The sequence below is a fragment of the Lupinus angustifolius genome, chromosome LG10, assembly GCF_001865875.1.
Source record: "Lupinus angustifolius cultivar Tanjil chromosome LG10, LupAngTanjil_v1.0, whole genome shotgun sequence".
NCBI classification, from domain to species: domain Eukaryota; kingdom Viridiplantae; phylum Streptophyta; class Magnoliopsida; order Fabales; family Fabaceae; genus Lupinus; species Lupinus angustifolius.
This window is the reverse complement of record NC_032018.1, coordinates 3,559,801-3,587,290: the sequence shown is the minus strand read 5'-3', so window position 1 is coordinate 3,587,290 and position 27,490 is coordinate 3,559,801. Positions and strand designations below refer to the sequence as shown.

The following is a 27,490-nucleotide window of genomic DNA, read 5'->3' as shown; positions in this document are numbered from 1 at the left end:
AAAATCACATGAATAAACATGTGGTATCAGTTGTTGTGATTGGCTGCCATGGGATGAGATTGACATAACATACTATCAACCATAGAAAAATATCATCGGTTTTAAAAAGATTTTTTCTCATATTCTTAGCCAATAACATTTTTCAAAATAATATAAAATATTAATTTATATTTTTTATAATTTATTCCAATTAAATAATAGATTTCAATTAATTTGGTACATTATTAAAGATACCAATAATTACAAGAGATCTTTATCCATCAACCACATCCTTACATAACAATAGCTTGGCATGGCCAGATGAATAGAGAATTTGAGAGCTAACATATATAATATTCCCTTTATTCTCTTTCGTCCTATTTATAAAATATTTTTAACTAACATATTTTATTAATGTTTTAAAATAATATCACACTTTTATTCTCATTTAATATTTCTTATAATTATAGTCTTAATGACAACAACAACATAATTTGAAAATGTAGAGACAATGAACCAATTTTTTATCACCTTTATATTTTATCCAATTAAAATAAAAATTATAAAAATATAAACTAATATTTTTGTATTATTTGTTAGTTTTTATTGGCTAGAATGAAACATTATCCTCTCTATATACAAAAGTGATAATATGTCTCTTTGTTACTTGAGAGGATCCTTTCCCAATTAGGAGACATGTTTTTTTGGGATATGTGATCTTGTCAATTTCCTTTATATATATGGGGAGCAAATCTTCTGTCTAAAAAATGTGTCATTTCATGAATCACTTTCTCTGAATAGTCAAAAAGTTATTTTATTATTAAATTTTAAACTGAAATATATGTTTTATAGCCAATTAGAGGAAATGTCACAAGAAGTAACACACTTCTTTCTTGTGGTACATCACATAGATGTAGACCAAAATAAATATATATATATATATATATATATATTTTAAAAATAGAAGGAAATATAACAAACCAAGCCTTTTTCCTTTCTTTCCTTTTTTGGTGAAAAGATCATGGCTTCCAAGACCCTCTTTTCAATCTGCATCATCTTCTCTTCATATATTCATCAAGCATTCTCTTCTGACTCCAATGATCTTGATCAGCTTTTGGGGGGCCTTAAACAAATTTCTGCTCTACATGATGCACAATGCATGCAGAAACTGATTCCATGCAAAACAGCTATGAATTCTTCAACAATTATCAACCCTTCTCCTACATGTTGTATTCCATTGAATGAGATCTTAACCAATAATACTGAATGTCTATGTAGTTTCATTAATAACCCTAAGCTACTTGCGTCCATGAATGTTACCAAGGATGATCTTTTGAAACTTCCTGATTCTTGTGGTTTAAAGGCTGACATTTCTATATGTGACAAAGGTAATAATTGATTCTTCAATAATTATAATTTTATCACTTTTTTTGTTAAATCACTTTTTACATCTGAACCCTAAGTATCTATTATTCACCGCTTTTTACTCATCAATAGTCTATGAATAGTTATAAACTATGAGAAATAAAAGGTGAGGAAAAATGTGTTGTGAAAATCATGATTGTTAATTATTTACGATTTGTGTACTATTTCATGAGTTTGAACTGTTTTTGATAACTTTGGTTGCCAAATCTTTGTGTTAACTTTTAACTTGTATTTGTTCCTTTTCATTGCAGAATCAAGTTCATCACCAAGCCCTACATCAGCAGGTAAATCACCACCTAATAGATTGTTCTCATGACCACAACTAGAACATATAAAATTGATGAAAAATTATAATCTAGATCAAGTTAAATAAAATTTGGAATAAATTATCAGTAAATATGCTTTGAAGTATTTATTTGATACCAAATTAATTCAAACCAGAGAAGCTAATGGAAAAGTTTGTTCTGCTAGTTGTGGTTGGAGTACTAAGTTTATGATAGATATGCTAGCTGAAATATAGATTAATTTAATCCAAAAGTTAGGTATGTATGATTTTGTAAACAGTTGTTAAGCATTACCTGGAAAAGATGACAATGAAGACAAGTTATAATAATCATTGATTTTTAAATTTAAGTAATACAAATGAATGGTAAATGATATATTCATATAAATTTTTACACTATTTTATTAAATACATCCATAATATGAATTATGCTAGTTCATGAATCTATCAATATATACCTTGCACCTAGATTTGTTATTGTGAATTAGTGACATGAACATGTAACTAGCACTATATTTGCTACTTCCAGATTTAACCCCCACAGTCCCTGCAGACAAAGCTCCTCCAGCTGAAGATTCTAAAAGTTCAACAAAAATGGTTACTCCATATGAAAGCATTCATTTTTGTGTACCTGGTTTTGTTACATTGTGGACTGCTCTTGTATTTTCTGCATACTAGGCTTAAGATTCTAATAAAAACTAGTCTGATGTAAGAGTTTTGTTTATTTAAATTTCTCTTGGGATTTGGTTCAATGAAATTCCATGCCATGAATTACAAAATGAGCATGAATGTAGAACTATCAAAGTGTAATGTATTCTGATTTCCTATTTTGCATTAGCAGATGTTTACTGACATTTTCTGATTGATCAAATCCAAATTTTATTAAGTAGTTTTTGAAGGTTGTTCCTTCTAAATTCTGTTTACTGAATACTGAGTTATTATCAATAATATGAACATCTTTTTATTAGAAGCAATTTAAAACTATATATATTATTAGGGTGTCTTTTACACTGAATCCTCCTTATGTTTAGCTTAATGGGGAAATATCAATCGATGAGGTAGAAAGAGTGATGGATTACAATATTAAAAATACAAGATATTATATCATTGTAACATATAAGAGTAAGAGATCACTCAAGAACTTTTTAGGAAAACATTAACTGAGTTGTTTTCTGGAAACTCTCTCTTTAGTTGTGAAGAATATAGATGTTAAGAGATTGAAAAATGGAGTTACAATGTAAAAGAAAAATCAATAACTCATACACAAGCCAATTTAATTAACATTTCAAACACTTATAAACTCATTATTTTTTTGCCAATGAAATAGAGGCTATAGACTTGTTTATGGGCAAATAATCTATTAAATATTTGTAAGAAAGATTAGATGGTTAGAGTTATATATGCAGTTTAAGGTATAGAAAACAGGATGTAAATTAAGATGAAAAGATAAAATAAAAATTGGAAAAGATGAACTTATAATCCATTTATTTTTGCTTTGTCTAATAGTATAAAGTCCACTAAATTTATAAGATGGCTAAAATATTCGATTCTAAAAGAGAGTATAGAACAGGTGAGGACTGTTTAGTAACAAAAAAAAAAAACACAATGAAAAATCCTAGCGTAATCCTACTTGTATTATTTAACAATTTGGTAATGGATTGTTCATAGAAATTCCACCAAGGATAGGTTCACCCGCACGCACTAGATCATGGCCCATAAACCCTTCTTCTTCATCTTCAATTCTTCATAATCTCTTTGCTTTTCTCACATCACCTTTCTCAATGCCTTCCCCCGCAAGAACACTATCAGAGCTCCGGCGCGCCCCCGCCACTCGCGGCGGTATGAACTCCGCCTATCTACTTTCAGTCCGGCCTTTCAGCTCCTCCGCCGCAGTTGCCACTTCGTCTGCGTCTGATTCCCACCCTACTGTTTCCCCTTCTTCTGAATCATAGGGTATGAATTAATGTTCCTTCCATTGATTCTCAATCTGGGTCACTCTTGTTTTTTGCAATGCTGAATCTCTTTTCATAAAAATCCAAACTTCATTGATGTTTTATTTATTTGGTATATGAAAGGAAAAGCATCTAAATGGTTGCTGTTTCTACCTGGGGCAATCACATTTGGCCTTGGCACTTGGCAGATTTTCAGAAGACAAGAAAAGGTGATGACTTTTTTTGAGGGGTTTATTAACTTATAAATTTGTCTTGAGTTGTGATGCTATTTGATTTGCAATTCTACTAGCTAATTGTGATCTCATGTTTATCCTTTTGGCATTGATTTCATAGTTATTTATAGTAGTATTGTTTTTGCAACTGAATGCTGGAATTGGGAAGTTAATCAGGAAAATGAAAATTTGTGCTATGTGATGAGGATCAAGGGCTCAGTTTAAAAAATTACAAGTTTGGTATTTTATCTTAAAATGCGAATTTGGATATAGGGTGCTATTGTAGTTGAGCCTTGGACATATGTATTGATGGGGCATTCAGAGTTATTTGGGCTTATGTAAATCATTGATAAAAATAGTTTATTGTCCTCCTATATAAACTTTTTTAAACTTATTTCAATTAACTTCTGTAGCCGAAAGTGTTTCAATTGTTTGTGAATGTCCACTATGTGAAACTCTGAATAATTTTCTGTTGATATTAACTGTCTAGGTAACTTAAAATGAGTTTGATGCATTAAGCAATAAAAACATAACTGCATTTTACTTGTCATTGAGTTAGTACTTTTATGTCTCTCTGTTCACTCACTATCCAAACCCATTGGCATCAAAAAGACTTCTAATGACAGGCTCATGTTCTAGATTCTGCCTTCTTCATTTTCCATCTCCATGGTTAGTGGATAGATTGAATAAATGCATAGGGTTGACAATTTCAAGGTAACAGGAGTTAATCTCGTTATGTATTATAGACTATAGTAGGTAGCATGTATTAGATATTGAAGATTTAGAAGGTGTTGGTCTTGTTCATGTTCAACCTGGTTTGTTATAAATATTTGTAAATAATTAGGGGATTGAGTTTATTTTATGTTTCGGTATCAGATATACTGATCTTCATTGTCGATCCCAATGAGGTCCCATGCAATCCTGGGATCCTATCCCAGTTTGGCATGGCGCTGAGATGTGGTTTGCTATTCCATCCCACACAGTTTCCCAGTGGGATCTCATTGGGAAAGGGACGACGGGGCTAAAATCCCATTTGCCCTCATTTTTAAAATGTTGTGTCCCCTATTTTTGGTTCCTTTTGGTCATTTCGACAAACCCCTAAACCTAATTCGAACAGAAGGACCTGAGTGAGCAACTCTCAACCCTTTCGAACAACTGGACCTTGGATTAGCAGCTCTCAACCCCCAAATACTTCTCCTTCCAGCGGCATTGCGGCAAGCTTCATTTTCCAGTGACTAGCTCGTACTATTTCTCCTTCCTCAACCCTGCGACTTCTTCCTCTTTGACCCTTGCAACATTGTGAGCCATCAACCATGGCATCATCTCAGCCACTACCATTTGAGCCACCAACCTTACTCACTATATTATTTTGAATGCTTAGAATAGACTAGTAATCTAATACCTAGTACTTAGTACTTACTTTTATTATATTTGAGTTATGTCATTGATCTTGAGCTTTGGTCTTTAATTTTGTGTATTATAATTTATATGCGTGTAGTCTAAATTTTTTATTTTGTTTCTCTAACATCCCTATCCTGGCCATTCCACTATCCCATTTTTGTGGTCATCTGGGATTCACTACTTAGATATTGATCAAGTTCATTGAAGAGTCCTACTGTCTCTAATGTTACAGATTAAAATGTTGGAATATCGAGAGAAGAGGTTGCAAATGGAACCTCTAAAATTCAGCAGTGCTAATCCATCAAGTGAGGAATTAGATTCTCTGGAATTTAGGAAGGTGGTCTGTCAAGGAGTTTTCGATGATAAAAAATCAATCTTTGTCGGGCCACGCACAAGAAGCATTTCAGGGGTTACTGAAAATGGTTACTATGTTATAACACCTCTTATGCCGGTTCACAATTATCCGGACAGGTAAAGCGTAAGCATTAGTAGCTTTATGAATGAAAGTAATACATCAAGTTATTTGAATTTTATTTTGTTACATTGTCTTGTAAGTTTTAGCTTGTGTTTATTGTTAGAGCTTACATTTCACCCAATGCAGGTGTAAAACTCTATACAGTTGTATGAACATGAATTTTATCTTTATCATAAGGAATCAATTACTACTTTTTCATAACTTACCGGTTTATTAGGTTAATTGTGTTGTTTTTTTTAGTTTGTTTAATTTTTATACTGTGTATTGTTTCTTCCAGTCTGTGTTTTCCAGTTTGCAGATGCTCTACCTTCCCCTACACAGGCTGATGGAACTAAATCTTGGTGGAAGTTTTGGTCTCAAAAGTCTGTTATCATTGAGGTTGTCTCTGCCTCTTGTCATTTTCCCACACCTTAAAACAAACTGTAGTTGTAGTATTTATGGTACCTAGCTATGGTTGTTTAATAGTAATTAGTTTGCTATTAAAATGATACTGCTAATAGTATATAATTGAAGAGGAGATTCAATTATATACTATTGAGTGGGAAGGACGAGGAAGCTATAGATTGTGATGGATATGTGAAGAAGGAGATTCAATACTATTGAGTGGGAAGGACTTTTTTTTACGTTTATTTGGCATGGTGTGGTTGGGTTGATTCAGTTTTCATATATGAGAATTTGTTTCATGGATTTTGAAACACGATATAATAGTCTAATATTGTAAGGGGCTATTGGTGAGACACGTGGATGCATGACTAAGCAATGAGCAAGTGAGTTTGGATGACACAGGAATGACTCAACATCATTATCATCACATCTTTTAAATTGTTATGTGTCATTGTCATTTTCTCATAATAATTTATGAAAGAAAGAAGTGTGTAACCTCTTACAATTACTTTGTTTCACTACAACATATTTAACTTAACAAGTCATACTTTACCGATATAAAAGGTCTATTAAATATATTAGATTGAACTATTTAATTATATTATATAATAATATTCATGTTATATCTATACTACTTATAAAACAAAAACATAAAATAACTAACTATTCATGGTGTAATTTATAGTTCCCTATTTTACCCTCATTATTTTCTATTTTCTACCAAAAAAACTATATACACAATGTTCCCTTCATTCACATTATTATTTAGTTTTCAAAAATTGTCATATTTATTACTTTTTAACCACATTTTTTTTGAGAACATTTTAAAACCTCCCATTTAAATTAATTTAAAAAAAACTGCATGTTAGTTATTTTTTCAAAAACTATCACATTCAAAGAAATTGTTGCATATAAATTATTACATTTGATATTTATAGCATATAAATTATACCTTATAAATAATAGGAAAGCGGGTTGACAGGCACGAGAGTGTCTGTCAACATGCTAGTTATTTTAATATAAATAATATTATTTATATATATAATTTTAATATAAAAGTATATATATAATATAATTCAATTATTAGAGTTGATGAACGTAGTTAAGAGTAAATCAATTAGTCTATTTAAATATATGTATATTAGTCTTTTACAAGACTTTTTTTTTAGTATAATAAGCCTTTATCTCAGAAAATGGTTTGTGAAGTTTGATTATTTATATGGTGCTACACTCACGAATGATTAACTTGGTCATATTTGAAATCTTTGATTATTAGTTTCTATTTTATTTTTTGGGACAAATAGGTGCAGTAGAATACTCTTTAATTTATTTTATGCATTGACAATTGATAAATATTATTTTACTTTATAATTTTAATAATGATAATTATGAATATTACTACCATAACAATCAAGGTTATGAAACTCCAGTCACCAAACCACAATTCATATTAGGTTTTATCATATTAAACTCTCGGGTTGAATAGATTGAGGTCATGTATACTTAATAATTATATAAAATATAATACTGTAAAATTGTTAATTATGTGTAATAATATTAGACTAATATCTCTCTATATTTATTGGAATAAACAAAATATAAGACTAATTCTTCATTCCGGTTTGATTTAATCAATTTTGAAAAGTAGAATTAGAATTATGAATTTATGATAATTGAAAGAGGTACAACATTAAGATCAGTATTCACAACATCAGATATATACGTATGGATAATATTTGAAAATTGAAGAGTTAGAAAGTATTGAGATTGAAATAAGAAGAAATAGAAAGGAGAAGGAGTTGTGTAAGAACACGACACAAATTTGGCAATCAGATCAAGAAGACGTAATTCCATTACTCTTTCCTTCCGGTGCCCCCTCACTCTCACCTTTATTTATTCCTATTTTTGCATAGATTATAGATTTGATTGCTCAAGTTTTGATTCACTTGTTTCTATTTCTTAATCTCAGAGAGATTCCAAAAAATTAGAAAGTGTTTGAGTCCTGAAGAGTGGCTGCAATGGAGTCTGGGAAAGTGGTTGGGTTCGTTGGGTTGGATCAATTAAGCCTCAACATGGCGTCATCGCTCATTTCCCATGGCTATGCTCTCCAAGCTTTTGAGGTTCTTTTTTTATTTATTATTTTTCTTTCTACCCATATTCTTTTTTAACACTAATATAAAAATTCTCTGTACACTAATATATCACTCAATCTACTAACAATTGTGAAAAAAATATATTAACTTTCATTGAAATAACTTACTTATCATAATTTTTAACAAAGTAAAAGAGGAGTGATACAAATTAATCTAATATATGATTTCTATTCAAGTCCATGGATGTCAAAACTATCTATGAGTGAATACATGGACATCCATAATAGTTTATAAGTGTCTACTTCCCTATGGCTACAACTAACCCTATAATTATAAATTTATGCTAATTTTAGTGATTAACTTGACCACATATGTATTATTCATATAATAATTAGTTTTTTATATTAATTATTATAAAATGTATAAATATTATACATAAACTTGATCATTATCATAAATATCCATTATTTGTGTGGATATAGATGTGCTATGGAGAAAGACTTTTGTAGAGATGAAACCATGTAGAGACAACTAATAAGATTTTGATAACATATTAATATTTTAATCTGATTAAATTTAATCTTAAATAATAGTATGAAAAACCATAGAATATACTTGTCTCCAAATGTGTAATGTGTTACATGCGTCTCCATACAAGTTTTTCTCATAACTATGAGTAAAGTAACCACAACCCGTCCTGATGCTTGTTCCACTTTAGGGGTGAATAATAATGGGATATAAATGCACCAAATTCTGAAATCTAAACTCTTTCTAGATCAATTTATAGTCAAAATCACTTGTGATCTTGATCTGGGTTTTTTTGTATATAAAATAATTTAATTTTTAATTAATCTATTTGATTATTTAATTAGTTTTTTGAAGGCACTTCATTACCGAATCTTAAAAAATATTAAATGTTAACGTACTAATATCATGAACATTATTAGTACAATTATAATTTATTATAATTGTTTTCTAACACAATTTAGAAGTTTGTACGGACAAAAAAATAAGAGAAGTTGATCTGGTTCTATTGAACTTGTCAATAAATAAAAAAGTTAGCAGGGGCTAAAGTAAACATATACAAGAGTATTAACATTAACATAAAAAATATCCTACACTATATATCAATACCATAAAAGTACTTCAAATTTAAGACACAAATAATAGCTCAATGGGTTTAACTTATGTAGATATATTACAACATATAGGAAGATTTTTTGGGGCGAAGGAAGGTATTTAAAAGGAAATAAAAGTCTGGAACTGAAACCACTAGAAATAAATTAGACCTAGGACGTAATGAGAAAATGCTTTTATTGTTGTATAATCAAATGATATGATTTGAACCATAAAAATTAAAAAGGATATTATACAAAAACTTTACTGATGGCCAATGGATAAAAAATATATTATCACTTTAAAAATTAAAACCAAGTACAGTTTAATAAATAACTTGCTAAAATTATAAAATCAAGAACTCGAGATTTTTAAAAAGAAAATTGTATAAGCATTAAATATCTCGTAACTTATTTAAGTAATTTTTATTTCAATAAGGTGACTGAACATTAGAAAATTATCCAAAATATATTGATTTTAATGTAGCATTGTAATAGTACTGGACCAACCCATCCAAGTGGCTGAATTTCTAAATTTTGTTTTGGACAGAACTCAGAAGTCACTTCTAATAGCCACAGCATGTAAATGATGTTTTCTTAGTGGGATGTGTTTGATTCAGATTAAAAAATAATCTGATTATTAGATAGTTTTTAATTTAATGCAGACAATTTAGAAGGATTAACCATCCAGGTTAACACAATTGCATCTGTTGACTCTCAAGCTTTTAATTGTCAAAGGATCCAAATTGAATACTATCTTGATTATGAAAATATGTTAGAATGTGATAAGACGAATGTAATTCTTGTCTAGGAAAAATGAATTATTAGCCATGAGATAATGACCTGCTAACTTGTGTCAATAAATCAGTCATCCTTTATGATTATTCCCTCCAGTTTGTTTCTGCTTTCGACTTCTTTATAGAGACTATTTTTGGACTTTTGTTTCATGCCAATGTAGTGTTTAGTGTTTACTAATAATTTGTTCAAATGGAATGGATTTTTATGTAGATAAGTGATCCCACGATAGAAGAACTCTTGAAGCTTGGTGGAACTAGATGTTCAAGCCCTTGTGAAGCAGGGAGAGGTAAATTGGCATTTCAGCTATCTGCTTGACCATTCATAAAGGCATAAACTATAGTCATGGCCTACATGGCAAGATAACCTCTGCTTTGGTTTGTTGCAATACACTATTTAATTTGTGTTAAAATAGTTGCAGTATGTGATGTCGTTCAAATTCAATAACTTATGTACTTTTGAAATTTTGTAATCAAATGTTTGTTATCATATCAAAATTCATAAAACATCATTTGAGGGATTAAGGTATGTCACTGTTCAGAACATGTCACCAGTCTCAACCTAAAAATTTCATGTTGTAGAATTTTTTTTGATTGATTGGAGGTCATAACCAACAAAAGGTGAGTCTTGTATGTGTGGAATAGTTGGGGAATTTATTAGTGAACACTCTGTCAGGATGCTTATCAAGCTTTTAGATCATAGTTACATGGTCCATGCCTCCACGGTAATGGTTCTGGTAGGTGGTATCCGGTTCTATACGGTTTTTCACTTTTTACATTATTATTACAAAACTTCTTTTATAAGGCACCCGATAAGTAATACACAGTATATAGGCTAAATGGGATAACCATGTGACTATGTTATAGACTTGAAACTGCATAGGTAGACTGAATTGAAATAGAACATTTTTGACAACATCTACCCCCTTAATTTGGTTTCACAAATTTTTTTTATTGACAGCTTGCCTCTCAAGTTTGTTGAACTGCAAAGCTAAAACAGGCGTAGTACCTTGTACTCTACATCTGTCTTGCATTAAAGCAGTTAAAATTCTGATGTGTGTGTGGTTCTTACTTCTCAGTTTATATAAATTAATGCAAAATTTCCTCTTTCTCACTTGTAGACGTTGCTGCTTTAGTTGTCCTAATTTCTCACGTGGATCAAATTAAAGATCTAATTTTTGGTGATGAGGGTGTTTTGAAAGGTTTGTACAAACCTTGTTGAAACTCGACATAATTTATTTCCTAGGTTCTTGGTTCATGTAAAATTCATTTTTTAATATGCAGCCCTAAAATCGGATACAGTTCTTATTCTCCGTTCAACCATATTACCATCAGCTCTCCATAAACTGGAGAAGGATCTGGCAGGTAACAAATGCTTTCCACATTTTTAGCTTTATATTTGTAAAAGGAATTCCTGACAAACCATGCTTATTCTCCATCTGGGTACTATATCTTTTGTGCGCTCATATACATATATTCTAGAATGAATATCTTTGGACTTCTGTTTTTACCTTTCCCAGGAATGTAGTGATAGGGGGTCCCATAACCATATTTGTTTATCTTGTAGAAATTCATGAGATAGCTTATATTGTTGACGCATATGTCTCTCAGGGGAGTTCTGATGCTATGAATGGAAAAGTTATTGTAAGTTATTGTCTTAATATTGTTGCATGTATAATATCTTGCTCAGTTGTTGACTTTGAACAAACCCCCTGTTTATGATTAGCACTAACCTTGCATTGATAATTGATGCTTGAACAACATAGATTGCATCGTCCGGAAGACCAGATGCCATCGCAAGAGCAAGGCCTTTGCTTTCTGGTATAGTTTTGGGATCTATTAGTTATACAGTACTTGAACTTGATTTATGTCTTAATGAAAATGTCAGTTTTTTGTTTTTTCATAGTTAATTGTGTTGCTTTTGTTGACAGCAATGTGTGAAAAGCTTTTCACTTTTGATGGTGAAATTGGTGGTGCCAGGTTTACTTCTTTCTCTTGCTAGTCTTAATTTTACCATTAGATTAATTTCTTTAAATTCACCATTTCAATTCGACAAAGCCTCTCAAGTTCTATTCATGAAGTGTAAAACTACATGCTTCATAATTAACTCAGATAGTTATCCTCTGTTACTATTATCGATATCAACCACTGTCAGGTGTATTGAGCTTATTAAATGTTTCCACCTTTTGCATTGCAGTAAGGTTAAAATGGTTACTGAGCTGCTAGAGGCCATTCACTTCATTGCTTCTGTGGAGGCTCTTTCTCTTGGTACTAGAGCTGGTATTCATCCGTGGATAATCTATGATATAATTTCCAATGCTGCTGGAAATTCGTGGTGCGTCTTTACTGTTTATTTAATATTAATTAGCTAATCTACAATAAAAATATCCTTGCACTCATACATATTCTTGTGGACGCCTTGACACTTAAGATATTTATTCACTTAAAAAAAGAATTATTCTGAAGGCATGGAATTAACTAAAATATTGTAGGAGGCTGGTATGATCACATATGTTGTTCGTGGTCTATAACTCAGATGTTCTTGCTTTTACACCAACCAAATGCTAATATCAAAATTTGCTACCTAGGATTAGTTCAAACCTTTTCTAATTTAACTTCCGCCCACCCCCCCAGGATGATGACACTTAAATTTACATTGTAGGGTATTCAAGAATAATGTTCCTCTATTGTTAAAGGGAGAGGTTAAGCATCACATTCTAAAATCTCTTGTTAAGGAGCTGGTAAGATCTATAAACATCTGTAGCAATTAAGTCTTCCTATATGCACTGTGTTTTGGCTTGTCTAATTGGTCCAATGAGTTAAGTATGGTAAACAAGCCTTGCACTTGACTAAACCTCAAGGATAAACAAGCAACTCCATGCTTGAAGTAAAAGGTCATATATTACATCATGTATTTATAGGGTATTTATAACTAAATAACAATCAAATCCTGGCAGCAGTGACTACTTTGATAACATTAACAAATTGGATGACTCACTTAAAATGTTTTTTAAGTATAGAGTCCGACTTAAAAAATATATTAACATATTTCTTTTTCGTTGGAAAAGAGTCCCATGTGACTCTTGATTTCAAAATTGACATTTTGTTTGGCTTATAGTATTGCTTTTTATTCTTATTGTTGTTGCCATTATTCTTTTGCAACATTTAATGTTGGAAATTGAAAACTTTGCTTTCTTAAAGGAAATCATTTTGGATATGGCCAAGTTACTTACTTTTCCACTTCCACTTTTGGCTGCTACTCATCAACAACTTATTCAAGGTACAAAATAAAAATTTCAGTAAACTATAAAATATTCATACACTCAGTAATTCTCCAGATTATTAAATGCAACCTGTTTGAGGCTCACAAAGATTAGAAATTCATGTTTCAGGTGTTTCAGTTTCAACTGTTTGTTGTGAAGATGATGATGATGGTACAGCGCTGATTAAGGTTAATCTCATGGGCATCTGTTTAAGTAGTTTCAATAACAAGAAAATGTTTTTTAGATTAGTTCTATTAGATGCGTTTTTTTATGCATTTGACATTATCTTTTTCTTGACAGGTTTGGGAAAGCATTTATGGGGTGAAATTTTCAGATGCTGCAAATGCAGATGCATACAGCCCTGAAAAACTGGCATCTGAAATTACAGCTGATTCTAAGAGTGTAAGACGGGTTGGTTTTATTGGCCTTGGAGCGATGGGATTTGGCATGGCAACTCACTTGCTGAGTTCAAATTTCAGCGTAGTTGGTTATGATGTAATTTCTCTCTCTTTTCAATTTTAATCTATATCGCATATAGCAAATGGTAAATTTGCATGGGATTTGATAATAGTATCACACTACTGAGCTAATGCAAAATTTTGTCCACATGATAGATAGATAGCACTGATATCCACTTGTAAAATTTCTGTTTTCTATCTGGAATTGGAAAATCAAAAGTCCGACAAAAGTATAATCTTTTAGAAGCCCTTAGAATATATATTTATACTGATTTGACTGAAAATAACAAGATAGTGGCAAAAAATTTCAATCACCAATTAAAAGAAATGAGCTGGTAGCATGATTTGCATCAAAATTCAATATTAAGTTGTTCCTCACCTTATTCAGTTTACAAGGATAATTTGTGTTGTGTACTTTAAAATGGATAAAATTAAGATAAGGAAACCAGAGCACCTGCGAAAAAGACTTTGCAATATTCTGCTCAGACTTGTAAATTCTGGTCTGGTTTTGATTGAATCCAAAACACAAGATGAAATAACAGAATAGAAATGAGGAAATGAAAATTACTCATTGTAACATTGAGCCCCATAGAAAGGTCTACCCTAAAACCAAGAATCAGATTTCACAATTCCCCTTTTCTGAATTTCTTTTGAAACTCTTTTTAAAAGCCTCTGTCCTCCCATTCTACCTTCATGTCTTCTACTCTTATCTTTCACATTCTGTGAATTCAATAGTTTCATTATTCTCAAATTGGTCTGCAATTAATATGTTGTCAGTTTCCATGTCAGTAATGGATCCTGCATTCCCACTGTTCTCCCTCCTAATGCCATGCTTCAATTTCACAGAATAAGTTTTAGTTATGGGCCTAAAAGTGTGGTATCTGTATGCACTCCATGTCTCTTTAATTTTTCTCTTCTGTTGTATTTATGCCGGTATATGGATACTTATGTAGACATCAATGTGTATAATGGGCAGCATATTTGTGCATGGGCTAGAATCTGGCAGTTACAGTAAGAATATCAAAATATTACTTGTAGTATATCATGGCAGAAAGCTGAAATGTCCACCATAAGCATCTTTTCAATATGTATTTTGTTTTTGTTTCTAGGTGTATAAACCAACTCTAATTCGATTTGCAAATGCTGGTGGCTTGATTGGAAATTCTCCAGAAGAAGTGGGTAAAGGTAAATTGATACATACATGTAGACATAAAAATAAGCTGATAAAGCAGTGAACAAGATGAAAACATTATGGCTTTCAACCCATTTCTTGGTTGAAGTCTTACCTAGTGTAAAAATGAAATTGCCTGAGATTTTGGTCATGGCACTAGAACTTGATTTCCTAAAGTTGTACATAATGTAAAATAAGTCATAGTTTAACATGATTTTTGTTATGACTTATGAGGGTACTCTCTACTCTTTAAACATAGACAACTATTGATTCCCATGCCATGATGAATTGCAAAATTTATGATTTGGTGAAAAGTTCTCAACTCTTTTGGTATGTAAGTTCAATAATCATATTATTGAATACAGGAATAATTATACCATTTTGTTTTATTTGGAATTTGAGTTTGTAAGGATTAAGGATGTCATTAGGAGTTGTTGTAAAGTTTTTATGTTCTTGATCTTGTATATGTCCTTCTTGTGTGTACTAGTTATAATGCTAAGTTTTGATTGTATAAGAGAATGTGCTAGATTCCTACAAATAAAAATATCTCAGGCTCATTGGGATCCAGTGCATGAAGAAAGTATTTACATATTATTTCTTCCAGATGTTGATGTTCTCATAATCATGGTCACAAACGAAGCTCAAGCAGAGAGTGCTTTATATGGAGAATATGGTGCAGTTTCAGGTACACACGAGTATGTCAACTACCTATATTATTGTGTCTTTTTATCTGTACTGAACTGATCCTTCTTTCTGAACAATGCAGTTCTTCCACCGGGAGCATCTGTCATTCTTTCTTCTACTGTTTCTCCTGCATATGTGAGTCAGCTAGAGCGCAGATTACATAGTATGTCACTACTCCAGTAATATGGTTAGCTAATCTGTGTTGTGATATCTGAATTTCTTTTTTTCTTTCAAATCAAATTTGGGCCTGTTAATTTGTTGATGTTATAAAATCTCTTTAATTTTGGGCCTGTACATTTATGATGCTCGTATGGAATATTATTCCTTCATCCTTCATCTTCAATTCCTTTCTCATTTTCTCTATTACATTTTTTTTACTTCAATAAAGATGTGACTATGTAACCATTGACATGAAAATATTACAGATGAAGGTAAGAATTTGAAGCTGGTGGATGCCCCTGTTTCTGGCGGTGTTAAGAGGGCCTCATTGGGAACACTTACGGTGTGAAATATGTATTTGGGTTTTTATTGAAATTGCTCTTTTTATTTTGTGTACTGTGCCATTGAAGTCATGTATATTTCTCAGATAATGGCTTCGGGATCCAATGCTGCCCTTAAGGATGCTGGTTTAGTCTTAGCAGGTAAGAAGTACTAAGCGTAGAAGTGAATAATATTAATTACAATTTTGGAGTTAAATGGTTTCAGAAAAAACTTTCTACTTGATTGACATCGATTCTTTATAATCAGCCTTGAGTGAGAAGCTTTATGTTATCAAAGATGGTTGTGGTTCTGGAAGGTATTTTTTTGAGTTTTTAAGTCAATTATTCTTTATTGATTTTTTGTCCTTTAGCTGTTCTGTATGCATGAAACAAGTCATGCAATGTATTCTGATTCCAACAATGAAATTGTATATTATTTTTGTTTGTTTTGTTTTTAGTGGAATAAAGATGGTCAACCAATTGCTTGCTGGAGTTCATATAGCATCAGCAGCTGAGGCAATGGCTTTTGCAGCACGATTGGGTCTGAATACGAGAACGCTGTTTGATTATATAACCATAAGTGGGGGAACATCCTGGTACGTGTCTTCCACAAAGTAATCTCCTACCCCCCTCTTCCCCAGACCAAACAAGAAAAATAAAACAAAGCTGCTGATTTTCTTTTTTGGTTAAGTTTTGAACAATTTTGATTTTTGTAATCTATCTTTCATGGTTATGGTTGTACTTACGGAATTTCTCTGATGCTCTACTCATGGATATTAAATTTTTTTGTCATAGCTTGCTGTTTTTTTTCATCAATCATTTTTGGAATTCTCTATTACAAATGATGATCTCGGAGAAAGAATGAGAAAGTGAGGGAAAGAGTCGGAAAGTGAGAGAGAAAACTGTAACTGTCTTTCATCGACTGATTCTGATTTCAGTTCATATACACAAGGCCAGAACATTCTAGGACTTAAGCTACCGAGTCTTAAATGAATCTTTAACTAACTTTACACATCAGCACTCAGCAGTACAGCTGTCCATACTCTATCTAGAGTTTCTTATCCACACCCAGTTGCCCTTGCTTGTCTTTCTTTCTCTGAATACATTATTCTTTTATACAAAAGCACATTATTGATATGAATAGAAAGTGTTATTGCTAGGCTTAAAAGACATGTTATGTTGCAGGATGTTTGAAAATCGTGTCCCGCACATGCTAGACAATGATTACACACCATATTCAGCACTTGATATCTTTGTTAAGGACCTGGTAAAAATAAGGATATTGTTTATTCTATGTTTAGCGGAAACATTGTGGAAACAGTATTTAAATAAATCATCATAATTTTATGCATTTAATATCTATTTTCATGTACAGGGAATTGTTACCCGTGAATCATCTTCTTGGAAAGTACCACTTCACCTATCAGCTACTGCTCACCAACTATATCTATCAGGTGTTCTATATTTACTTTGAATCCTTATGATACATATGGTCATATGTTTTCTTCACTTCAACTTGGTCTTCCCTATTACATACTTTTTAATGACCAAAAGATCCAATAAAGCCTTGTTACATTTTGGGACTGGGGAAGGAGATTGGAACCCTTAATTTAAATCATATTAAACTAGAGGAAGAAAAGAGAGACGGAGTAAAGCTTGTCCATCTGACATAATGTCTTATGGATGAAGGGTAATGCATGTAGAATCTATTTATTCATACTCTTATTGTGAAAGACCCTCTATTACTTAAATTGAGGTCATGGTCTCTGAAACAGTTGAACAATTCTAGGAGGTTAAAATTTCTGTAATGAAAATCTCAATATGCCAGAGGATATATATTTTGATGTGTAAATAGTAAGCCATAGGAGTGTAGTACTTGTAATGGATTTGAGTAGTTCACTAGAGGCCTTATATTAAATGTCCATGTTGTTATTGTGCCCAGACAAATGTAAATGGTAGAAGTTATCTATGTAGTTTTCAGTTGGGGGGGGGGGGAGTTTGTACGGGATCATAGATTCAAGCCTCATTGTACCAAAAATAACTGTGTAGTTTTCAGAAAATGATACAAGATAGAAGCAGGGAAGAAAAAAATGAATTTTATAAAACTATACAAATAAATGATGTCAAACTTGTTATGCAACTGTGAAGGTTCTGCTGCTGGTTGGGGACGTCAAGATGATGCTGGTGTGGTGAAGGTAAACACTCTGCTAGCAAATCGCATAGATTTCTGCATCTTATGTTTCTATTTCATTGTTGATTTGAGATTTCTTATATTTCAACTATGATGCAGCTTGTGTATTGTGGTCCTCACAAAATAATGAAAAACATACATCCTTCCAATTTGAAATTGTAATTTTAATCATTACATAGAGGAAAAGAAATAGGATACTAATGATTCTGTTCTGAATGAAATTATGTTCACAGTATTAGTAATGATATGAGTACAATACTTGCTGATACAAAGACACCATGTTACTCTATTTTGGTTTGTCTATTTTTTGGTTCCCTCTCTTTTCTTCCATCTCCTCTGCTCCCTCCTAATCCTCCATTTCGTCCAGGTCTGCATTGGCATTAACAAGTAACAGTCATCAGTTATTATTCCATGTTCCTGTTCTAAACCTTAAAATCTGAAATTCTAAGATGATTTTGTGATTTTGCCAACAGTTATTATTCCATGTTCCTGTTCTAGCCTTCTCCCCTGATCTTAAGTCTCTGAAAACCATTTTTTACATCTAAATTTGCGACAGGAATGATTATAAAGGGCTTTCTGAACTTTTATATAGGTTTATGAAACATTAACTGGTGTTAGAGTTGAAGGAAAACCACAAGCTCTTAAGAAAGATGTTGTGTTGCATTCTCTTCCACCCGAGTGGCCACAAGATCCTCTTCCTGATATAAAGAGACTAAACGAAATAAGCTCAAAGGTTTTAATTGTTCTAGACGATGATCCAACAGGAACACAAACTGTTCATGATATTGAGGTATTAACAGAATGGTAAGTGTACTTTATTTTCTTGTCATTTCCAATTTCTTGTCAGAATCAATCCAAACTTCCAATTGAACTTCAATTATTAGTCACATTCTCTATTAGTAACACGTTCAACCTTCATCATGAGATTGGAACTGAAAGTAAGATCTCTGCCTGAAGAAATATCTCAAGTTACTCGGTTGAACATGTTCCTCTGCAGGAGTATTGAGTCACTGAACGAGCAGTTTAGAAAAAGTCCAAAATGCTTTTTCATTTTGACAAACTCCAGGTCACTGAGTTCTGAGAAGGTAAATATCTTTACCTACATGTACCAATAAATCCATAAATCTTTTATTCATATAAATAGGAAAAACAGATTCCTCATCTGATAGCTTTCTTTTGTTCACTGATGATCAAAACTTCCAAGTTATTGGATATTTCAATGGTCAGAAATACGGACTTGTATAATTATTGTAAATTCAAGTTTGATCTTTGACAGGCAAGTGAATTGATAAGAGAAATTTGCAGAAATCTAGCTACCAAAAATAACTGTGTAGTTTTCAGAAAATGATACAAGATAGAAGCAGGGAAGAAAAAAATGAATTTTATAAAACTATACAAATAAATGATGTCAAACTTGTTATGCAACTGTGAAGGTTCTGCTGCTGGTTGGGGACGTCAAGATGATGCTGGTGTGGTGAAGGTAAACACTCTGCTAGCAAATCGCATAGATTTCTGCATCTTATGTTTCTATTTCATTGTTGATTTGAGATTTCTTATATTTCAACTATGATGCAGCTTGTGTATTGTGGTCCTCACAAAATAATGAAAAACATACATCCTTCCAATTTGAAATTGTAATTTTAATCATTACATAGAGGAAAAGAAATAGGATACTAATGATTCTGTTCTGAATGAAATTATGTTCACAGTATTAGTAATGATATGAGTACAATACTTGCTGATACAAAGACACCATGTTACTCTATTTTGGTTTGTCTATTTTTTGGTTCCCTCTCTTTTCTTCCATCTCCTCTGCTCCCTCCTAATCCTCCATTTCGTCCAGGTCTGCATTGGCATTAACAAGTAACAGTCATCAGTTATTATTCCATGTTCCTGTTCTAAACCTTAAAATCTGAAATTCTAAGATGATTTTGTGATTTTGCCAACAGTTATTATTCCATGTTCCTGTTCTAGCCTTCTCCCCTGATCTTAAGTCTCTGAAAACCATTTTTTACATCTAAATTTGCGACAGGAATGATTATAAAGGGCTTTCTGAACTTTTATATAGGTTTATGAAACATTAACTGGTGTTAGAGTTGAAGGAAAACCACAAGCTCTTAAGAAAGATGTTGTGTTGCATTCTCTTCCACCCGAGTGGCCACAAGATCCTCTTCCTGATATAAAGAGACTAAACGAAATAAGCTCAAAGGTTTTAATTGTTCTAGACGATGATCCAACAGGAACACAAACTGTTCATGATATTGAGGTATTAACAGAATGGTAAGTGTACTTTATTTTCTTGTCATTTCCAATTTCTTGTCAGAATCAATCCAAACTTCCAATTGAACTTCAATTATTAGTCACATTCTCTATTAGTAACACGTTCAACCTTCATCATGAGATTGGAACTGAAAGTAAGATCTCTGCCTGAAGAAATATCTCAAGTTACTCGGTTGAACATGTTCCTCTGCAGGAGTATTGAGTCACTGAACGAGCAGTTTAGAAAAAGTCCAAAATGCTTTTTCATTTTGACAAACTCCAGGTCACTGAGTTCTGAGAAGGTAAATATCTTTACCTACATGTACCAATAAATCCATAAATCTTTTATTCATATAAATAGGAAAAACAGATTCCTCATCTGATAGCTTTCTTTTGTTCACTGATGATCAAAACTTCCAAGTTATTGGATATTTCAATGGTCAGAAATACGGACTTGTATAATTATTGTAAATTCAAGTTTGATCTTTGACAGGCAAGTGAATTGATAAGAGAAATTTGCAGAAATCTAGCTACTGCAGCAAAATCAATTGACAACATTGATTATACTGTAGTTTTGAGGGGAGATTCAACTTTGCGTGGTCATTTTCCAGAGGCAAGGATGATAATTTTTAACTTTCTAATCAATGATATGGAGACTTGAGCGTCAATTTGCAAAGTGACACTCGACTGTTGTCTACAGGAAGCGGATGCTGCTGTTTCAGTATTGGGTGAAATGGATGCATGGATAATTTGTCCCTTTTTCCTTCAAGGTGGCCGTTACACTATCGAAGACATACACTATGTTGCTGATTCTGATATGTACGTATGTCTTCCCATTCATGATCGAGCTGTAAAGAATTATGCATGAACACTACATTAGGTCATGCATTATTTAACTTTTTGTATGCAGCCTTCTTCCTGCTGGGGACACAGAGTTTGCTAAAGATGCTGCCTTTGGCTACAAATCTTCAAATCTGCGCAATGTAAACAATTTGATCAGTTTTTCCAAATTGGTTGTGGTGATTTATATTACAAATTTTTAGTAAATATAATAAATTTATGGAATGCTTTTTATTCACATATAGTGGGTAGAGGAGAAGACTGATGGGCGAATACCTGCAAGTGCTGTTGAATCCATTTCTATCCAACTTTTGAGGAAAGGGGGACCAGATGCAGTTTGTCAGCAACTATGCAATTTGAAGAAGGTATAAGTTTCATCTTTTAAGTTTTATGAAGCGAACTGGTGAGAGGGTGAGCCTCAACGCAATGTTAAGGTTGTTTGCCTTGTGACGTGGAGGTCATGGGTTCAAAACTTCAAATCCTGGAAACGGTCTCTTCGTAGATCTATCCTTCCCAGGTTGGGAGCCTTGTGCGCCACCCTTTTTTATGAAGTAAACTGGTGGCTTTATTATGTATGTGTAAGACATTTGTAATTAGTAGGTCTAATCAATCAACTTACTTACTATCATTGTGTCTATTGTATGAAGCAGGGATCAATATGTATAGTTAATTCTGCTAGTGAAAGAGATATGGCTGTATTTGCACTTGGAATGATCAAGGCAAAACTTCTTTCTCTGTTGAGCATTTTTGGCCCTTTTGGCATGTCTTGTTTCAGATGCAAATGTTCTTTTATGGTTTTGTTTTATTAACAGGCAGAATTGAAGAAGAAGCGTTTCTTAAGTCGTACTGCTGCTAGTTTTGTTTCTTCCCGCATCGGAATCATCTCTAAGCCTCCAATATTGCCAAAGGATCTTGGAATAGCTAGAGAAAGGAATGGTGGTTTGATAGTTGTGGGATCATATGTTCCAAAAACAACCAAGCAGGTGAAAAAAGAAATTGAGATAAGCTAATGAAATCAAAACTCCTTAGTATACCCATTTTGTTTTCACTCACTCTAGTAATCTGCAGGTTGAAGAGCTTAAATTACACTGTGGTCAGTTTTTAAGAAGCATTGAGGTGAACAGCATCCTAAATTTATCTTCATCATTTTCATTTTAGCTGTTAATCCTCTGATGAAGAAAATGAAAACAAATTTGTTTTTTTAGCAAAACGCATTAACTTTTATGCGTAATGAAAATAAATTTCTTTTAAAGTGTTTATTTCTGTTCTGATAAGGGCTTCCTGGTAATAGGTATCAGTTGAAAAACTTGTCATGCAGCCTATTGAGGAAAGGGAGGAAGAAATCAGTAAAACAGCTCAATTGGCAGATGTATATCTTAAAGCTCATAAAGACACTCTTATATTGACTAGCCGGAATCTCATAACTGGGAAAAGTGACTTTCTGCACTTTGCTTCCTTTTCTTTCCACCTCTTGCTTAGCTGGGTTAAAATTGTTTAAGCATTCACTATCATCTGAAGATAGCTTTGATATTCTTCTTTTGAACATTTAAAGAATAGTATATGTATTTAAATGGTGGAAACATAATTTTGTCCCTCAATTTAATCTGCCAGTTTATTTTCGAATGTGCAGCTGCCTCTGAAAGTTTGGACATAAACTTCAAAGTCAGTTCTGCTTTGGTGGAAATAGTGAAAAGAATAACTACAAAACCTCGCTATATACTAGCAAAGGTACTTTATCAAACCTGCATTTTGATGTGGAAAATGTGATCTTTCCATTGTCTTGTCATCTTTTTAAAAATAGGCAGTACTTTATATATGGTCAGTGTTGTAAACATTTACCAGTATAATTATACTTTTTAGGCTGATCATCATGACCCTGTTCACTACAAGATCATGTTGTTAGCTATATGGACCTTTGGAAGATAGACTTGAGAATTGTATTGTTAGTCATAGCCTAATAGGTTCATTTATAAAAATAAATCCTACAGGGACTCAAACTCAAGTTGACACAAGCTAGCATGATAAAAAATGCAAGAAATTTGTTCCTTTAAAAAAAATTATGTTTTTTAATTTGTTTCTTGAGTTTGGATCAGAGTTAATATTTAAAACTTATTCATCATGTACCAAAATAATAAAACAACACCTTTATTACTTATCCACCAACCTTCCTCCTTTTTATAAGTCAGAAAAAAAATGAAATTTCATGCAACCGAGACTTTAATTAAACACTGACAAATACTACCTTTTCTAGGGTGGTATTACCTCTTCAGACCTTGCTACAAAAGCCCTTGGTGTGAAATGTGCCAAGATAGTTGGACAAGCACTTGCCGGCATTCCCTTGTGGCAATTAGGCACTGAAAGTAGACATCCTGGAGTTCCGTACATTGTTTTCCCGGGTAAAATTAAGTAACTTTTGGCTTCCCCCTCTATCTTAATATTAATTACAGTTTCCTGACTGAACTTGAGTATCTGGTGCTGTAAATCTATATCCTCCTGTCTTCGGTAGATTTCTTATTTAATTATAAAGATAATCTGCCTTTGATAGGTAATGTTGGTGACAGCAGAGCATTGGCAGAAGTTGTGAGGTCTTGGACTCGTCCAACCAGACTTTCTTCAACAAAAGATATTCTTAACGTAAGGATCATCTGGTTTAAGGTTTATCAAATTGTTCTCCTTTGATACTGACTTTTATCTCTTTTTTGGATTGAAGAATGCAGAAAAGGGTGGATATGCTGTTGGAGCATTTAACGTCTATAATTTGGAAGGTGTTGAGGCTGTTGTTTCTGCTGCAGAGGAAGAACAAAGCCCTGCTATATTACAGGTCTGAAACAAGACAGTTCAAAATGTTATACACCCCTTTTCAGTATTGTGAACATATATAACCTGATATTACCTTTTATTTTTATTTTCTCATACAAAGGTTTGGTTCCTCTAAAGTAGTTGTTAATTACTTACATAATTTTCAGATCCATCCTGGTGCCTTGAAGCAAGGCGGAATTCCCTTGGTTGCTTGTTGCATTTCTGCTGCAGAGCAAGCCAGTGTAAGTGGAAAAATGTTATTTGAAGCAAATGGAGATATATAATATAAGTACATAAGAATGCAAAGTTTTTTGTCAATCTGGAATAGAGTATGTTTGACAAAGCTGAAAAATATTATCTCTGAACTTCAAGACTGATTTGGGTTGTGTTTGAAAATCTATAAAATTGAATATGTATAGCTTGAAATCCCGGTGTTCACAATGATGTCAACACGAAAGAAGTATCATTGAATAAAACAAATGAGGATGTTGTGTTGGGAAAAACCATAGCCATTGTCATTAAGTTAATAGTGTGTTTTGAGTAGAGTCATTAGAGAAAGCTTCTAGTAATCTCTATGAGCTGAATGTTTTCAGCCTCTATTTAACCAGTTTTTGTAAGATATTAACAAGCATCACTTAAACATCTTCAATGCTGAAAGCATATTAATTCCTATATTTATTTATAGACTAATACAACATGTATGTTACTGAGTATCTTATAAACATGTGGCAGGTTCCCATTACTGTTCACTTTGATCATGGAACTTCAAAGCAAGATCTTGTGGAAGCTCTTGAGCTGGTATTTTGCTTTTTTACTTGCAAATTATTGCACTTATAGATAATATCCAATCTCAAATATGATTCCGCCAGCATTTGTGGTTAGTTATTGCTTTATTATCCACATTTCTCTAAAGTGAAACTGCAATCAATGCTACAATCCCAGGGATTCAGTTCTGTGATGGTTGATGGTTCACATCTATCTTTCAATGAAAATGCTAGCTACACAAAATTTATATCATCAGTGGCTCACTCCAAAGATATTTTGGTCGAAGCTGAGCTCGGGAGACTGTCAGGGACGGAAGATGATTTAACGGTTGAAGAATATGAAGCCAAGCTAACTGATGCAAATTTGGTTGCCATCTCTTCTATGCTAAAAACTCACTTTTCTTGTATGCTTGCCAGTGGTAAATATATTAACAATGGTCTCATTCATTTCAGGCACAGAAATTCATTGATGAGACTGGCATAGATGCTTTGGCAGTCTGTATTGGAAATGTGCATGGAAAATACCCGGCAAGTGGTCCAAAACTCAGGCTTGATTTGCTTAAGGTGACAATACTTTTCTCTTTGTATTCTTTATTCATTTGGTAGATACTTTCTTACTTAAGCACATGAGGAGAGCTCAACCCAAAAGACTAGTCAATTAGGTAGGAGAGCCTTATAGCTTAAGTACCACATTGAGTTTGCTATTCTCCTCAATGTGGGACTCCTAACATTGCCGCCTCCTTTAAGGGTTGACGTCCATAATGGCTTTCCCTCTAGCGGCACTGACCCGATGGTAGCCCTTTCCGTGACACAACTCTCAATGAAAGACACCAATTGTTAGGACTTAAGCACGTGAGGAGAGCCCAACCAAAAGACTAGTCTATTAGGTGAAAGAGCTTCATGGCTTAAGTACCACATTGAGTTTGCTATTCTACTCAATGTGGGATTCCTAATATTGACTCTTAATCCTTTCCTGTGCAACCAAAATATTAAGAAAATATCTAGTCTATTTAAGCCTTTTCCCCTTGTTAACTTTTGGAAATTAGTTATTTTGTGAATTTCCTATATTGTTGTCTTCTAAGATGACTAGCCATTTTCCAGTCTCGGTTAAGTGTATGAGCCAAGACACTTGTCTTAGAGATGTCAGTGTCGTGTTTAACACTTTGGCATGTCAATCAACATAGTTGTCGGTGCTTCCTAGCTCGTGGTAACCTAAATTCTCAGATAAATTAATGTTCTAATCAATATGGTGTTAGTTCAATTTAACATGAATATGAATTTGTGAAATAACAACATGGTGATACTGAGTTGCAATTACCAATCTCAATGTGTAATTTTGACATTCTACTGTGTTTAGGAACTGCATGCCTTGAGCTTGAAGAAAGGAGTTTTTCTGGTGCTTCACGGTGCGTCAGGCTTGTCCAAAGAGCTTATTAAGGTACAGTTTGCAGTTCTAATACATCACAGATTATGGACCTTACCCTTAATGTTTTGTCCTTCAAAATAAGATGTACAAGTTATGTGCATTGAGCTCAAGGTAAAGTTTTAATACATTACACATATAGGATGTTATCATTTATATTTGAACTTCTTATCATTACACATGTATGTAATGTACAATGAAGTTTAGTAGTTTTTGCAGTTTATATTGCTAACCTCACAAGACAAGAGCTTCTTGATTATTAACAGGAATGCATAAACCTTGGTGTTAGAAAGTTCAATGTCAACACTGAAGTGAGAAAGGCATACATGGACTCTCTCATTACTCCCAAGAGTGATCTAGTTCATGTTATGGCTTCTGCCAAGGATGCCATGAAAGCTGTGGTTGCAGAAAAGATTCATCTCTTTGGCTCAGCAGGAAGGGCATGATTTCTGCATATTTATCAGCTTGGATTATGGTGACTATAAATTATGTATGATTTTAGTGTTATGTTATCTTCTGATAGTCAATAAATTGTATAAGGCTAAGAGAAGTTGTTAGATTTAAATTATTGACTATCAATCAAACATGTTTTAGAAAATATTCAGGATATAATATTCCCAATAATAACACTTAAGGGAATATGGTTCCCAACAATAAGGTATATGTTGCAATGTATTTTTTTTACTATCAGACATATACATGTTAGAATATTTTTTCATTCAGAGGTATGCATATCGAAATGTATTTTGTTTTAGGGGCAGTAAGGGATCTTTCAAAAAAAAAAATTAGGGTCCGGATTTAAAAATATGTAGTCCAAAAAATAATTTTCTTCTGTTAGTACTTAATAAAATATAAGTTGTGTCCAATTAAAATTAGATCTAACTATAAGCCAATAATAATTGTGCTGTTATTAGATCCATCTAATGACTTAATATAATATATAAATTTAAAACGTGGGAATCCACTTACTCCGAACTTATTATCTATCTTAGTCATCAATTCTGTGAATATCTAATAGTTTAGATTTATTCACTAATTTAAACCAT

General features: G+C 32.7%; 2 protein-coding genes and 1 pseudogene across 3 annotated transcripts; all 3 read left to right on the top strand.

Annotated features, from left to right (window-relative positions):
• Positions 953 to 2,551, top strand: LOC109358258 (non-specific lipid-transfer protein-like protein At2g13820). Of its 2 annotated transcripts, none has more exons than XM_019602392.1 (3): positions 953 to 1,367; positions 1,656 to 1,688; positions 2,241 to 2,551. In XM_019602392.1, exons 1-3 carry the CDS (start codon positions 1,001 to 1,003, stop codon positions 2,363 to 2,365), a joined length of 525 nt encoding a protein of 174 aa, XP_019457937.1. In that variant the 5' UTR covers positions 953 to 1,000; the 3' UTR covers positions 2,366 to 2,551. The 2 variants fall into 2 exon arrangements, with proteins under 2 accessions (XP_019457937.1, XP_019457936.1); XM_019602391.1 differs by having other exon boundaries at positions 2,217 to 2,551.
• Positions 3,287 to 6,068, top strand: LOC109358259 (annotated as a pseudogene).
• Positions 7,862 to 27,101, top strand: LOC109358255. Its single transcript, XM_019602383.1, has 43 exons — positions 7,862 to 7,980; positions 8,081 to 8,231; positions 10,328 to 10,403; positions 11,235 to 11,315; positions 11,398 to 11,478; positions 11,681 to 11,757; positions 11,880 to 11,934; positions 12,045 to 12,093; positions 12,311 to 12,448; positions 12,776 to 12,854; positions 13,315 to 13,393; positions 13,506 to 13,564; positions 13,677 to 13,871; positions 14,944 to 15,019; positions 15,610 to 15,690; positions 15,772 to 15,852; positions 16,115 to 16,191; positions 16,276 to 16,330; positions 16,437 to 16,485; positions 16,627 to 16,764; positions 17,354 to 17,435; positions 17,544 to 17,622; positions 18,317 to 18,363; positions 18,952 to 19,163; positions 19,357 to 19,444; positions 21,112 to 21,231; positions 21,319 to 21,437; positions 21,529 to 21,601; positions 21,704 to 21,823; positions 22,109 to 22,177; positions 22,271 to 22,441; positions 22,527 to 22,574; positions 22,750 to 22,891; positions 23,089 to 23,186; positions 23,710 to 23,854; positions 24,004 to 24,092; positions 24,169 to 24,279; positions 24,425 to 24,499; positions 24,990 to 25,055; positions 25,200 to 25,388; positions 25,475 to 25,585; positions 26,379 to 26,459; positions 26,711 to 27,101. Exons 2-43 carry the CDS (start codon positions 8,130 to 8,132, stop codon positions 26,888 to 26,890), a joined length of 4,143 nt encoding a protein of 1,380 aa, XP_019457928.1. The 5' UTR covers positions 7,862 to 7,980; positions 8,081 to 8,129; the 3' UTR covers positions 26,891 to 27,101.

What these genes read in the sequence shown, in the direction of transcription:
- LOC109358258 (XM_019602391.1), top strand. Translation starts at nt 1,001, where the DNA reads ATGGCTTCCAAGACCCTCTTTTCAATCTGCATCATCTTCTCTTCATAT. An exon ending in CATTTCTATATGTGACAAAG is followed by an intron (nt 1,368 to 1,655) that starts GTAATAATTGAT and finishes TTTTCATTGCAG; the next exon opens with AATCAAGTTCATCACCAAGC. An exon ending in ACCAAGCCCTACATCAGCAG is followed by an intron (nt 1,689 to 2,216) that starts GTAAATCACCAC and finishes TGCTACTTCCAG; the next exon opens with ATTTAACCCCCACAGTCCCT.
- LOC109358255 (XM_019602383.1), top strand. Translation starts at nt 8,130, where the DNA reads ATGGAGTCTGGGAAAGTGGTTGGGTTCGTTGGGTTGGATCAATTAAGC. An exon ending in AGAATATGGTGCAGTTTCAG is followed by an intron (nt 15,691 to 15,771) that starts GTACACACGAGT and finishes TGAACAATGCAG; the next exon opens with TTCTTCCACCGGGAGCATCT. An exon ending in GATGGTTGTGGTTCTGGAAG is followed by an intron (nt 16,486 to 16,626) that starts GTATTTTTTTGA and finishes TTTTGTTTTTAG; the next exon opens with TGGAATAAAGATGGTCAACC.